The sequence below is a fragment of the Coenobita brevimanus genome, chromosome 1, assembly GCF_032717465.1.
Source record: "Coenobita brevimanus isolate Jiangsu-jjx chromosome 1, ASM3271746v2, whole genome shotgun sequence".
NCBI classification, from domain to species: domain Eukaryota; kingdom Metazoa; phylum Arthropoda; class Malacostraca; order Decapoda; family Coenobitidae; genus Coenobita; species Coenobita brevimanus.
Window position 1 is genome coordinate 61739074 of NC_136954.1, and position 12988 is coordinate 61752061.

The window sequence follows — 12988 nt, forward strand, 5'->3', positions numbered from 1 at the left end:
TCTCTTTCCGCTCCCCCCCCTCTTCTCTCCTCCCTCCCTCCCTCCCTCCCAGCCTTCCTCTTATATTTTCCAGGTCAGCGAGTACGCAGAGGACCGGGGGGTGATGGATTAATTTTGGCCGTAGTCTTTCGTTGTGTCGCTCGGCAACTTTTTAAAAAATTTGTTCACCACGGTGACATCCTTTCTGTTTTAACTCCTTCAGTCAAGTATCATATATTTTATATAATATACTGAAGCTACCTCCAGACGATTGTATTCAACTCAGGAAATACCTCTTTTACTAATATGGTAAATAAAAGTTAAATTATATCTCTTAAAGAAAAAAAAAAAAAGACCTATCCTAGGCGTAATGAAATCGTGTGAATATAGAGGAATTTAATATAACTTGGTCATTGGAGTGAAGGAGCTAATCAGGCTCTCACCATACGCCTTTTTTTCAGCTGTGGAAAGAGGTCTTGTCTTGAACGGGTTAATGAAGGCTGTATCTAAGCCACACAGTTCACTGAGTCTTCCCCGAGCTAAATTCATCTGGAGATTGCAAATGTTACGTAATAAAAGACGTCATCGTACTGAAGGGGTTAAGGATTTAGAATAGATAATGTTTCATGTTTTTAAAATAAAACTTTCTTGTTTGTTCTCACTGATTATCACGATGTATTTCTTTCTTCTTACCGGCTAGTATGCCGAGGGGAAAAATAGGCGGGGGGAGAGCTTTCCTTTATTTTCTGTAGTATACTTTGGTGGCACAGAGGGTAGGCGGGGGACACCCACCATCAGTCCCTTGTTATATTGGTACCTGCACAGTAAATGATTTCTTGTAACTCAGGACACCATTTACTACAGTGGGTGGTCACCATATAACCAGTTGGACGCCTAGCGGTCCAGTGTGTTGAGACGGTCCGGTGGGATGTGGCCCATAAGGGTTTACGTCCAAGGGTTGTTGGGGGTTATTGCTTTGGGTATGTCGACTACTCACCCTCTCAAACATCTGAGGCGAGTAGCCTAGCCGCAGACCCTTACACTTTTGACTGGATAGTAAGGGACTGGATGATAGAAGGATGTAATTTTCACACATTACACTGGATTAGTTCTCTGTCTCTATATCCAGCGAACATCCTCGCACATTCTGTCCTCCTCCTCTCCTTTCTTCCTCACTTCTTCCCTTTTTCTCACCTCTCTTTCCTCCCTCTATTCCCTCTCTTCTCCCTTATTTTCTTTATATGCTTCCTCCCTTCCTCATTTCTACCCTTTCCTGCCTTCAGCCATTCCTTCTCCTTTCCCTAATTTTATTTCTATTCTTCCCGCCTTATATTCCCGCATATTACTTCCTCCACCCTTCCTTCTCTCCCTTCTGTCCCTCCCTCCCTCCTTTACCTCACACTTTTCTCTCCTTCACATTCCTTCTCCCCTTTCCTTCTTCCTCCCTTCTTCTTCCTTTTGACCTTCCTTTTTCTTCGTCCCCTCCATCTTACTCTCCGTGTCCCTAACCTCTACCCTTCTCTTTGCTTTAGATCAGTAAGCTTAAATATTCGTTCACTATATTTGCAGATGTAGTCCTTTCTCTCTCTCTCTCTCTCTCTCTCTCTCTCTCTCTCTCTCTCTCTCTCTCTCTCTCTCTCTCTCTCTCTCTCTCTCGATAATAGGAGGCATTGTCTCCCTTATCTCTCAATCTCAATCTTTTATCTCCATATCTCCCTTTCTCTCTCTAAAGGTTATTCTATCTATCGAGACGTGGTGTAGATAAATAGATAGATAGATAGATAAAGAGGATAGATGTATAGGTAGATAGATAGAGACAGATAGATAGGTAGACAGATCTTGAATTGGCTCTCTGGTATCTTGTTTTTGTGTTTTCATGAAGGAAACAAATCTTGCAGACTTCTGGCCTTTGGTTCCTTCTTCCATGCATTAAAAAAAAGATAGGTAAATAGATAGAGCGAAAGATAGATAGATAGATAGAGATTGAAATAGACCTACAGAGCCTTCCTGCTTTTCTATCCATGTCGTTAGCTGATAAAATAATGTTGTTAGTTATAATCTTCCCTCTAACTAACAGCCGCGAAAGGACCCTCATGTCTACTGCTGTCTGCCTACCTTTCTACTCCTTCATACAGTTCCAGGTAGACTGTAGTAGAGTGGTGAAGAATATTTTTGAGTAGATTTAGGCAGATTCTTAGATATATATTGTTAAAGGTTACATAGAGAAGGTGGAAAGGATTTAGGAATGATGTAGGCGGGAAGAAGTGAGTTGATGCAGAGAGATAAGGAATGAGAAGCTGGATAGATAGATGGGGGAGATAGATAGATGGACAGATAAATAGGTTCACACACACACACACACACACACACACACACACACACACACACACACACACACACACACACACACACACACACACACACACACAGATGGGTGTAAAGGTAGTAAGGTTATAAGGTACACAGAATGATAGATAAAGGGATAGATGGATCGATCAGGCAATAGATATACAGATAAGTATAGACGAATAGATGCAGGGGGTAGATAGATATATAGATAGTCGGTACATAGATAGATAGATAGATAAATAGATGTATCAGGTAATTGCCTTATGTTCTGTTAATTAAGAATGGTGATCAGTATCTTTAATTGCTTTAGATTCTTCCTTCCTCCCTGCTTTATCTCTCGCTCTCTCTCTCTCTCTCTCTCTCTCTCTCTCTCTCTCTCTCTCTCTCTCTCTCTCTCTCTCTCTCTCTCTCTCTCTCTCTCTCTCTCTCTCTCTCTCTCTCTCTCTCTCTCCAGATCTATTCTTTCTCTTTTACTCTAATTCTTTTTCTCCTCCTCCTCCTCTTTTTCATCATTCCTTGTAACATCACAGTTTCGCGTATTTTCCTTCCTCTTTATTTTCCTATCTTTGTGTTCTTCGTTTTCCATATATTTTCTCATAATTTTGTATTTTTGTTTTATTAGTATTCATAATTTTTTGCTCTGTCACCGTAGCTTCATGCTCTTCTTCTCTCCTTTTTATCTCCCTCACTTGTATTTTTTTCCTCCATTCTTTATTCTTCTCTCATCCTCATCCCTTCCCTCTTACCTCCTCTGCTTCTTACCTCCTCCCCTCCTCCATACCTTCTTCCCGTCTGTTTTAGTCCCTCCATCCTTCATACTTTCTTCCTCCCCTCCCTCCCTTCTGCTCTATTCCGTCCCTCCCTCCCTTCCTCCTACTTTTTCCTCTCCCTCCTTTCTATTCTCTTCCTTCCTTCCAACTTTTCCACTCCCTCGCTGCTACTTTTTTCCTCCCTCCCTTCCTCCTACTTTTTTCTTCCCTCCCTCCTACTTTTTTCTTCCTTCCCTCCCTTCTACTATTTTTCTCCCTCCCTCCCTCCTACTTTTTTCCTCCATCCCTCCCTCCTTCTCTCCTTCTTTCTTCTCTCACTGATAGAGGTAAAAATGTATGCTGAGAAAATTAGAAATGTATTTTTAGGTGTTTTTCTGTGTTGGTGAAGGGAAGGGTTGGATGTAGTCTCTCTCTCTCTCTCTCTCTCTCTCTCTCTCTCTCTCTCATTCGTGGCTATCGTGAACATAGATTCATTCTGGGTTTAGGTGTCTGATTTAGAGATGGATAGATAGATTAGATAGATAATTAGTACTGTAGTGTGTTGTGGGGGGAATCTTCTGCCTTGTGTTATCAGTATCGTAAACAAGTACAATAGATGTGATAGATAGATATGGCGGGTACAGCCTTACCAACTGCCTCGATAGAATTAATAGATCTGCTTCTATTTGTTTTTGTTTTGCACTGTTTTGTATTCCATTTATTTTTATCTTTATTTGTCTGATCTCTCACTGTTCATCCTTCTCTTTAGCCATCCTTCAATTCTTTCTCTATCCATCTGTCCATCCATCCAGCCAATCCGGTTCAGATATACCCGCGGGACCTAACCTCACTATACATTATGGTTCAAGTACCTTTGTTCTGATTAAAAAAAAAAAAAAAATCGTTTCCCCCCTTTCAGCTCCTTTAATGGTCAAGTGTAGTCAGAGTGGAGGGTTTGATAGTGATTAGTAACCAAGGAGACTCATTACCACCTCATAACTAAGGCTTATTAAATTTCATGCAACCCCAGCTTAGTATTCAAGTTATGGGAATGGCCCAGTTGGCAGGTGAAATTAGACTGACTGTAACTGTGCTCCTTCCCCGTCTGTCTGTCTGTGTGTACTCGTCCTTCCAGTCGTCTAGCATCCACCCAGCTTTTGTTTTATTTATTTATTTATTTATTTATTTTATGTAATTTTATGTTCACCCATCGAAACACTTGCCGTATCATCATTTCAGCCACCCCTTTATATCTGACCTCTCCGGCACGTCGCCCTCTCTTCCCAGGAGCTTACTGCACTACACAGCATCACGGGGTACAGGCTGAGCTCGTACCCGCCTCTCATTGTCTACCCACCTGTCCTTCCCTCTAACCACTCATTTCTGTCCACTTACCTCATGTATCTCTCGGACTATCTACTTACATAATTTATCTCTATATCTATCCATCCACTTGCGTCATTTACCTCTGCTGTCCAATTACGTATCTATCCACGTACGTCATTTACCACTGCTATCCAATTACGTCATTTAACTCTGTCCACTTAGGCTTTATCTCTCTGTCCACTAACATCATTTATCTCTCTAACTCTCCATCTGCCTCATCTAACTGTCTTCTTGCTTCATTTATCTCTACTTCTCCACTAACCTTATCTCTCTGACTCCACCAACCTCATCTCTCTAACTCTCCACTAACCTGATCTCCCTAACTGTCCACGAACCTCATCTCTAAACTATCTACCAACCTCTCAAACTACCATCCTACATCATTTATCTCCACCTCTCCACTAACCTCAGCTCTCTAACCATGCACTCACCTCTCACTCCGCCTCGCCAGATCGCCCTCTACTCGCACGACCTTCGCTCTCTCCAAAATATCACTGGCTACCAACTGGGGTCGTACTTTGGATACTGCCTGGCCGTCATGGATTTCAACAACGACGGATTTGACGACCTCGTGGTGGGGGCGCCTATGTACACGGATTACGAGGACAGGGAGATGAAGTACGAGGTGGGCCGAGTACACGTCATGCTGCAGAATAAACTGGTGAGTGGATGGAGTTACGTATATTGATCTGGACGTGTAATGGCCTTTTCAGTGCTGCAGAATAAACTGGTGAGTGGATGGAGTAACGAATATTGATTTAGATGTGTACTAGCCATTTCAGTGCTGCAGAATAAACTGGTGAGTGGATGGAGTTAAGTATATTGATTCGGACGTACATTAGTTTCTTCAGTGCTGCAGAATAAACTTGTGAGTGGATGGAGTTACTTATACTGATTTGGGCCGTACAAATTGGTGAGTGGATGGAGTTACGTACACAGTCAGTGCTCCAATGTTGCTGTATCATAACTGCAATATCCAGATGCATTCAATTACAGCTAAACCAGTCCGAAAGTAATTTGGCTCAATTATTACGAGGATGATTTTCATATTGTATTTTTGTTATCGTCACCATTTCATGTTTTTCATGTTACTGCAGAAGGATCTTTCTGGACGGGTTTTTAACATTCAAAGTTCATTAACACATTCAGTGCTATAACGATTTTTTACTTCATTTATTTAATTATTAGTGTTAGTTAGATACTGCTGCCTATTTATCTATCTATATACCTAGGGGGACTAGGGACCCCCTCCTCTGTTTTTTAGTTCCTAAAAAGAGATACTGCTGCCACCAAAAACAGTTATTCTTCTAAAAAAAGGAAGCTGTTTGACTGAAGATATTAAAAACAGCCTCCACTGGCATATTCACAACAATGACCAGTGTTCCAGTTTATTATTGCCACCATCAGACAGTTGCTTAAGAACCAGTTTGCACAAACAACCTACGCCATCTTGACTACCTTTTTTTTTTTTTTTTTTTTAACTACATCCCAACCATTTTATTCAGATTGTCAAGTACCTTTCTGACAGAAGGGATTAAAAACATCCTCCATTACTGCCAGCCCGACTTTAATAATTAATCGCACCGCTGTTATTTTGGTTTTAATACTGTCATCTGTAAAATATGATAATTTGTGCAGTTTTAAAAGTGAGAGTGATGATATGGATTTTTATTTTATATTGATTGTTTATTTGTGAGAATGTTTTTCGTGATGCAAGTAATAAGGGAAGGGGCTTCATAGTCAGTGGCAGGTGGTCACGGGTGATTTATTTTTGAAATAGCATGAGGATGATGAAAACGGCCCCTCCAGATCTCATTTGAGTAATGGTTTTTTAGTGCGCTGATGGTTTTAGTTGCATTCATAATACCGCCAGACAAGTTTTCCTATCTTAGGGAGACATCTTGTAGAGAAGGGCTTGCAAATTCCTCGTCAGCACCTTGAGTACAAAAATGTGTTACTTCATTCGTGCTTCGTCAGTTGATTTCATTTAGCTTATAATGGAGGTACAATCGTTGCGAAGGGGTTGCAGACATTTCACATTAACTTCTCAGTGCAATGACGAAGTGGAAAATTTTTAGTCTATTTTTGCCGCTGCCTGACGATTTTACTCAGCATGTGGAGGCGTCGTGCAGGGAAGGAATCAGTGGACGCTTTGTGACCATTCCAGATCGAAAACATTACACTGAGGTGAATAACATAATTTGGAGATAGAAATAAACTAAAAAGTACGTCATCGGATCGAAAGGGTTAACTCCTCAACGTGATGACGTCTCAATGTTATTTTTCCTCCACTAGACGCGTTTATTCAGCTCAAGAGAAACCTGCCTTGAGTGAAGAGTTTAAAATGTTCTTGAATCACCTTTTGTACGCCGAGTCCCAAAATACCAGTTCCACATCCCACCAAGATGGCCAGCCACCGCACCAGCACCGTGAGAAGCAGGCTACTGGCTTTGCAGATTTCGTCGCACCTTTTCCGTAGCGACTTATTCTGCTCATTAGGTCCCATCATTCTCTTGTATGTGATGGATGCAAACAATATCAGTGTTAATGCGATGTAAATAAACATGTAAAAGGATGCTAAAGGAAATTGAAAAGCGTGATCGTATTCTAATTGGTCCTGGAGATTTCGTAACACCAATTCCTTAGCGACTTGTATCTGCACGTGACATCCCAGCATCTTTTTTGTATATGATTGACGCAAATTATGTTAATATTGAGGAGATATTAATAACACGCAAGGGGATGTTAAAGTGTAATGTGCAAAGTACATCGCCAAGGAGGATGTGTAAGAAAGACTGTAATACGTGACTCAGTTGTTATCTTGTACACTCTCAGCCTCTCCTCTCACAAACAACGCTGTATAAAAAAGGAATGCCGAGACAATTGGCGTTACGAGCTGACTTTCAATTTGTAGCGGCAAATGGGAAGTAGAGGCGGCGATACAGTTATTCTCATCAGCATCACCACAGCCACAATCACAGCCACCGTTATCACTAGGGCTATATATTGTACAACAGAGACTCCCACCACCACCACCTTAACTACAGCCACCACTGCACTACTTACCATCACCAGCTACAGTACGACGACGACGACTACCACCACCACCACACGTACCACTACAGCCACCACAGCGACTACCACCACCTTAACTGCAACCTCCACTGCGCTGGTCACCATCATCAGCTACAGAACAACCACCCCACCACCATCACCACCACACCACCATCACCACCACAGCTACCACCACCACCACCTTAACTACAGCCTCCACTGCGCTAGTTACCATGACCAGCTCCAGTACAACCACCACCACCAGAGCCACCACTACTTTTACAACCATCACCACCATAACCACCATTTCATTTACAACAAATATCTCTACAACCACTCCCTCCACCACAACCGTCCTTACATCCAGAACTACCTCTCCTGTTATCACTACCACAACCCATCCCACCACCACAGCTACTCCCAGAACCATAATCACCATCACCACCACCCGCCACCACCACCACAATCACACCCGCCATCACTACCACTGCTACCATTGTCATCGTGTCGACCCCCAAGACATTAATAGTGACAGAGAGAGAGGAGGGGGAAAAAAGAGGTTAGAAATAAATTGAGACATTAGACACGCTGTTGCTGCTCGCTAAAAAATAAAAAGGGCATAACAAAAAACGGTAATGGAGGAAGAGTTTAGAAAGTTGGCCCTCTAGCGGGATGAGGTGAGGTGCGCGGGCTTTTTGCATTTGTTTTGGTCAGAATAAAACTTTCGGCACAACTGTCAGATTCGGCTACTTGGTTCTTTCCGGCCCCGTTATCCAGTTTCAGTGTTGTTTATCACGATGATAGTTTGATTATATGGTTTATGGGTGATGATATGGGACGGAATTATTGTGAAATGTAATGTGTAGGTACGGTGGACATATGAGCCGAAATGACTAGGGGGTAGAGTTAAGCTGAGCTCCGGTGGCGTTGATGAAGACATTAGATACACACACACCGCCTTTTCTTACTTTTTTTTTTTTTTCTGTCTCTCCTTCCTCCGATTCGTTTCTCTCCCTTTCTTCTCACCACTTACTTTTACTCCTCATTTCTCACATCGCACCACTCTTAACTCTCTTATCATCTTCACGCCTTTTATTACGCTTTAACTGCTTGTCTTCCATTTTCCTCCTTTCTCTCTCTCTCTCTCTCTCTCTCTCTCTCTCTCTCTCTCTCTCTCTCTCTCTCTCTCTCTCAGTGTTTTCATAACCTTTCCCGCTGTACTTAACCTCTTCCTCGCCCTTCCTTCCCAGCCTACCGTCCTCCTCCTCCTCCTCCTCCCGTCCCTCCTTTCTAGCCTGCCTTCCTTCTCCTCCTCTCTCCCTTCCTTCCCAGTCTACCTTCCTTCTCCTCCTCCCTTCCTTCCTTCCCGGCCTACCTTCTTCCTTCCCAGCCTACCTTCTTCCTCCTCGTCCTCGTCCTCCTCCTCCCTTCCCAGCCAACCTTCCTCCTCCTTCTCCATCCCTTCCTTCCCAGCCTACCTTCCTCCTCCTCCTCCTCCTCCTCCTCCACCCCTTCCTTCCTATAGCCTACCTTCCTCCTTCTCCTCCATTTGGCTGCGTGATACCTACTTCGCGTCATATTTCTGCTGTGCTATACGTTTTACCCTACTTGCTGAAACTACCGTGGCGAAAACGTTAAAAAAAATGCATAACGCTTTGGCCAAGTTTTTTTTTTAATTCATGCAAACGCCAGACGATTTTGATTATTTTACTCAGCTCAAAGAAAAAAGCTGCGTCAGAGTTATGGTTTTAAATTGACTCTCTCTCTCTCTCTCTCTCTCTCTCTCTCTCTCTCTCTCTCTCTCTCTCTCCCCTGTCCTTTCCCCTTTTTTTTTCTCTCCCCTCTCCTTCCCCCCTCTTTTCTCTCCCCTGTCCTTCCCACCTTTTTCCTCCCCTCTCTCTCCTTCCCTCCGTCTCTCCCTGCCCCCTACCTGTGCCCCTCAGCTCACAATGCCTACCAAATGATACATGAAATCAACACAACCACCCATTGAGAAGCCAGCAATTACCTACGCAGGGAGGAGTGTGAGGGGGGTGTGGAGGGATGGAGGGGAGGGAGGGAGAATGGAGGAAAGGGGAGATAGAGGGAGGAATGATGGATGGAGAAAGAGAGAGATGTTGTGGAGGAATGGAGGGAAGGGAGGGAGAATGAAGGAAAGGGGAGATAGTTGGAGGTAAGAGAGATGGACAGAGATGTTATGGAAGGTGAAAAAAGCACGAAGGGGAAGACGAAGAATTTGGATGGATGGAAGGGAAAAGGGATCATCAAAGGAAGGAAGAAAGAAGAAAAGAGATAGAGAGAGGGAACAGAGAATGAGTGGATTAAGGATAGAGAAAAGTGGAAGTAATGGGGATGAATGAAGGAAGGAAGAATGGAGGAAAGGGGAGAGAATGGGTGAAAAGGTAGGGTGATGAATGGGTGGAGAGAGGAAGAAGAGAAGAATAGAGGGAAAGGCGAGTGGTTTGATTGTATTTGATGGCACCTTCTTTTCACTACTTTCTTCTCTCTCTTCTACGAGTCTTTCTTCTGTCTTACTTCTCTCTCCCTGCGTTTCTGTTCTTCTTCCTCTTCTTCCTCCTTTTCACCTCTCCCTCCCTTTCTCCTCGTACTGACTCACTCACCCACTCATTCTATTCCTTCTTACTTTTCTCACCTTCTCTTTCCTCCTCCCTCACATTTTTTCCCTCCCTTTCTGTCACGTATTCTCTGCTTTTCTCCTCTCCCTCCATCCTCCTTCCCTCCCTCCCTAGAGCCAGCAGCCCCCGCCAGAGGGCCCTCCCAGACTACTGTTTTCTCTAATTGAGTCGTTAGAGAGATAGTCACCCATTCCACCCTTCCATCACCCCTCCCATACCCCCTCCCTCTACCATATTCCCCTCTTCACCTCTCCCATACCCTCTTCACTATACCCTCCCTCCACCACACCCCCTCCCATTTTCCACTCTCATGCCCCCCATACTCCCAGTCTTCACCACATTTCCTCCCTCATTGCATCCTCCCTTCCTTTACCTCACATTACCTTCCTACCCTTTTCCTTTACCACCCTTGCCCTTCCTTGCATTTGCACACACCTCCCTGTCTTTCCCATACCGTTTCCACCATCTTCTTTCCCATTGTCTCTCTCTTTTTTTCTTCTTCCTACACCTTATTCCCCTCTGTATATATTCATGTTCTTCATCCCATACCTTCCTGAATTTTTATTTCCTTCTCAGACTCCATTCCCTTTCCTCCTCCTCCTCCTCCTCCACTGTCACCCCTCCCCTTCCCTATCGCCTCCCCTGCTGTCCCCTCCCCTGCCGTCCCCTCCCGATGGTGAGTGTATGCGGCCTCACATTCCATCCCTGGTAGTTGTCGCACCTGGCCGTATGATACGCGCCAGTCACATGTACACGCACGCACATAGTCGTACATACATACATAAGTGCATGCGCACATACTTATATACATGCCTTCCAGATTACATGCATGTATACATACTAATAAACACGTACAAACATCCACATGTGTAATTCTAAACACACGTAAATACACATGGCTTATTACTTTGGTATTATTTATTTATTATACACGGTATTTTTTTTTCACTTGCATACTCTCTCTCTCTCTCTCTCTCTCTCTCTCTCTCTCTCTCTCTCTCTCTCACACACACACACACACACACACACACACACATTATCATGATGCATCAGTAACTCATTCTTCCTATTTTTTTTCCATTCCTGCACACAAGTAACCCACTGCCTTCACTAACACATTAATTTACATCATCATCATCACCCCTTTTCTCAGTGTTAATGATAAAGGTACGTAGGACACAAACAAAAATTATAAAAAACACAGAACCAGAATAATCGTTACTAAGAAGAAAAAAAAGAAAAAAAATAAAGGTCACACTTCCGCTGTTCCTCGTATTAGCCTTCATAACACCAGTCTCTGTAGCTGGCATCGTCTTTCTTTCGTGGAGCCTTTTTTTTTTTCTTCTTTTTTTTCCCGCCTTACATCACTCTTCTCGCTAAGTCTGGCTCTGAGGGATTTGGTATGCTGGGCCGACGCAGTGGTTTCTCTAGCCTGTTTAAAACTGTTGACCGTACAAAAGGGTTAGTGGCCAGTGTGTGGAGTGCTCTCGTAAACTATCTCGTATCATCTCTCTGTCTCTGTCTCTGTCTGTCTGTCTGTCTGTCTGTCTCTCTCTCTCTCTCTCTCTCTCTCTCTCTCTCTCTCTCTCTCTCTCTCTCTCTCGTGGCATGAATTATATTTATACGGATAAATTCACATGACACAGGATGCTCCCCTGCATAAAAACACGTACTCATAGGAATAGCCTCTCTCTCACGTGTACTATGAATATTACAGTATGGATCGTTTTTTTCGTGTGATATGGGGCCGAGATTTTGGAAGACTGAAAAGAAGAGTGAATGGGTCTGTCTCCTTTTACTGGACATTATATTGCTATTTGTCTTATTCTTTCTGTGTCTTCTGTTTGGGTTGGGAAAGTAGGTTTACTGTAATACGTTATGGTCTGTCTGTAGCCAGACACCACAGTCCCATAAGGGGTGGCCATTTGTCTTTGAGTCAGTTGTTTTACGGGGAGGAGTATTAACCCTCCTCCAACCCACATGTTGACGCGTAGGGAACACGTATGGGTTGGATATATGATTACCACCCAGCGTTGTAAATGGTTTCCTGGCTTACAGGAAACCATTGCTTGTCACTCAATATAAAGCCAGCTGAAAAGGAAAGAAGAGTAATGAACAGTGATAGGAAAGATAATAGGAAGAGAGGAGGGCAGACAGAAAGAAGAGGTACTACATCAGGTGAGTGGATGAGTGGATGATGGTCGCCACCACCTCGCTACAGTAACGTCTTCATTTTATTTTTATTATATCTTGTTTAATTTATTTAATTTTATTATGTATCACTACATCCATGCTATTTTATTAGGAAATATTTTTTGAACCGGAGTTATTAAGTGTAGCGTAAATTAACGCCTTTCACTAGGAGAGGTCTTTGCTAAGGTGAATTAAACCGTCTGGATGTAGCAGAAATGAATAAATAAATAAAATATATAAATAAAAATGCATAATCGGACTGAATAGGTTACAAGGATGATATATGTATACATGGAACGAACTCTAGTGGCGTAGGAGCTTCGTAACACCTCTTACTGAGCGATTTCGTTTGCATATTACAGTTACAACATTCACTTATACGCCATTCATATCGTTTTAATATCGACACAATACAGTAACAGAGAATATTGCAAGTGTATTGTGGCGAATAAATCGCTATGAAGGAAGTGTAAGGAAATCTGCAAAGCCACATAGAATATTTGTCTCAGTGGTACTCTTGTTTCTGTTCACTGATGGTACACACACACACACACACCTCTACAGCTTTCTAATACGAACTCTCCGTCACCTGTAAATTAGGGGTTCTTGCTTCTGCTCGTCCGTCTGTGTATCTGTCTTTGT

The 12988-nt window shown here is 43.1% G+C and overlaps 1 protein-coding gene across 1 annotated transcript in view; it reads left to right on the forward strand.

Annotated features, from left to right (window-relative positions):
• LOC145406135 (integrin alpha-PS2-like) overlaps positions 1-12988 on the forward strand; it is a 311238-nt gene that overhangs the window by 261907 nt on the left and 36343 nt on the right. The window contains exon 10 of the mRNA XM_080277360.1: positions 4915-5124. Within this exon, the coding sequence (XP_080133486.1) occupies positions 4915-5124 (210 nt within the window). The remainder of the gene's footprint in view (positions 1-4914; positions 5125-12988) is intronic.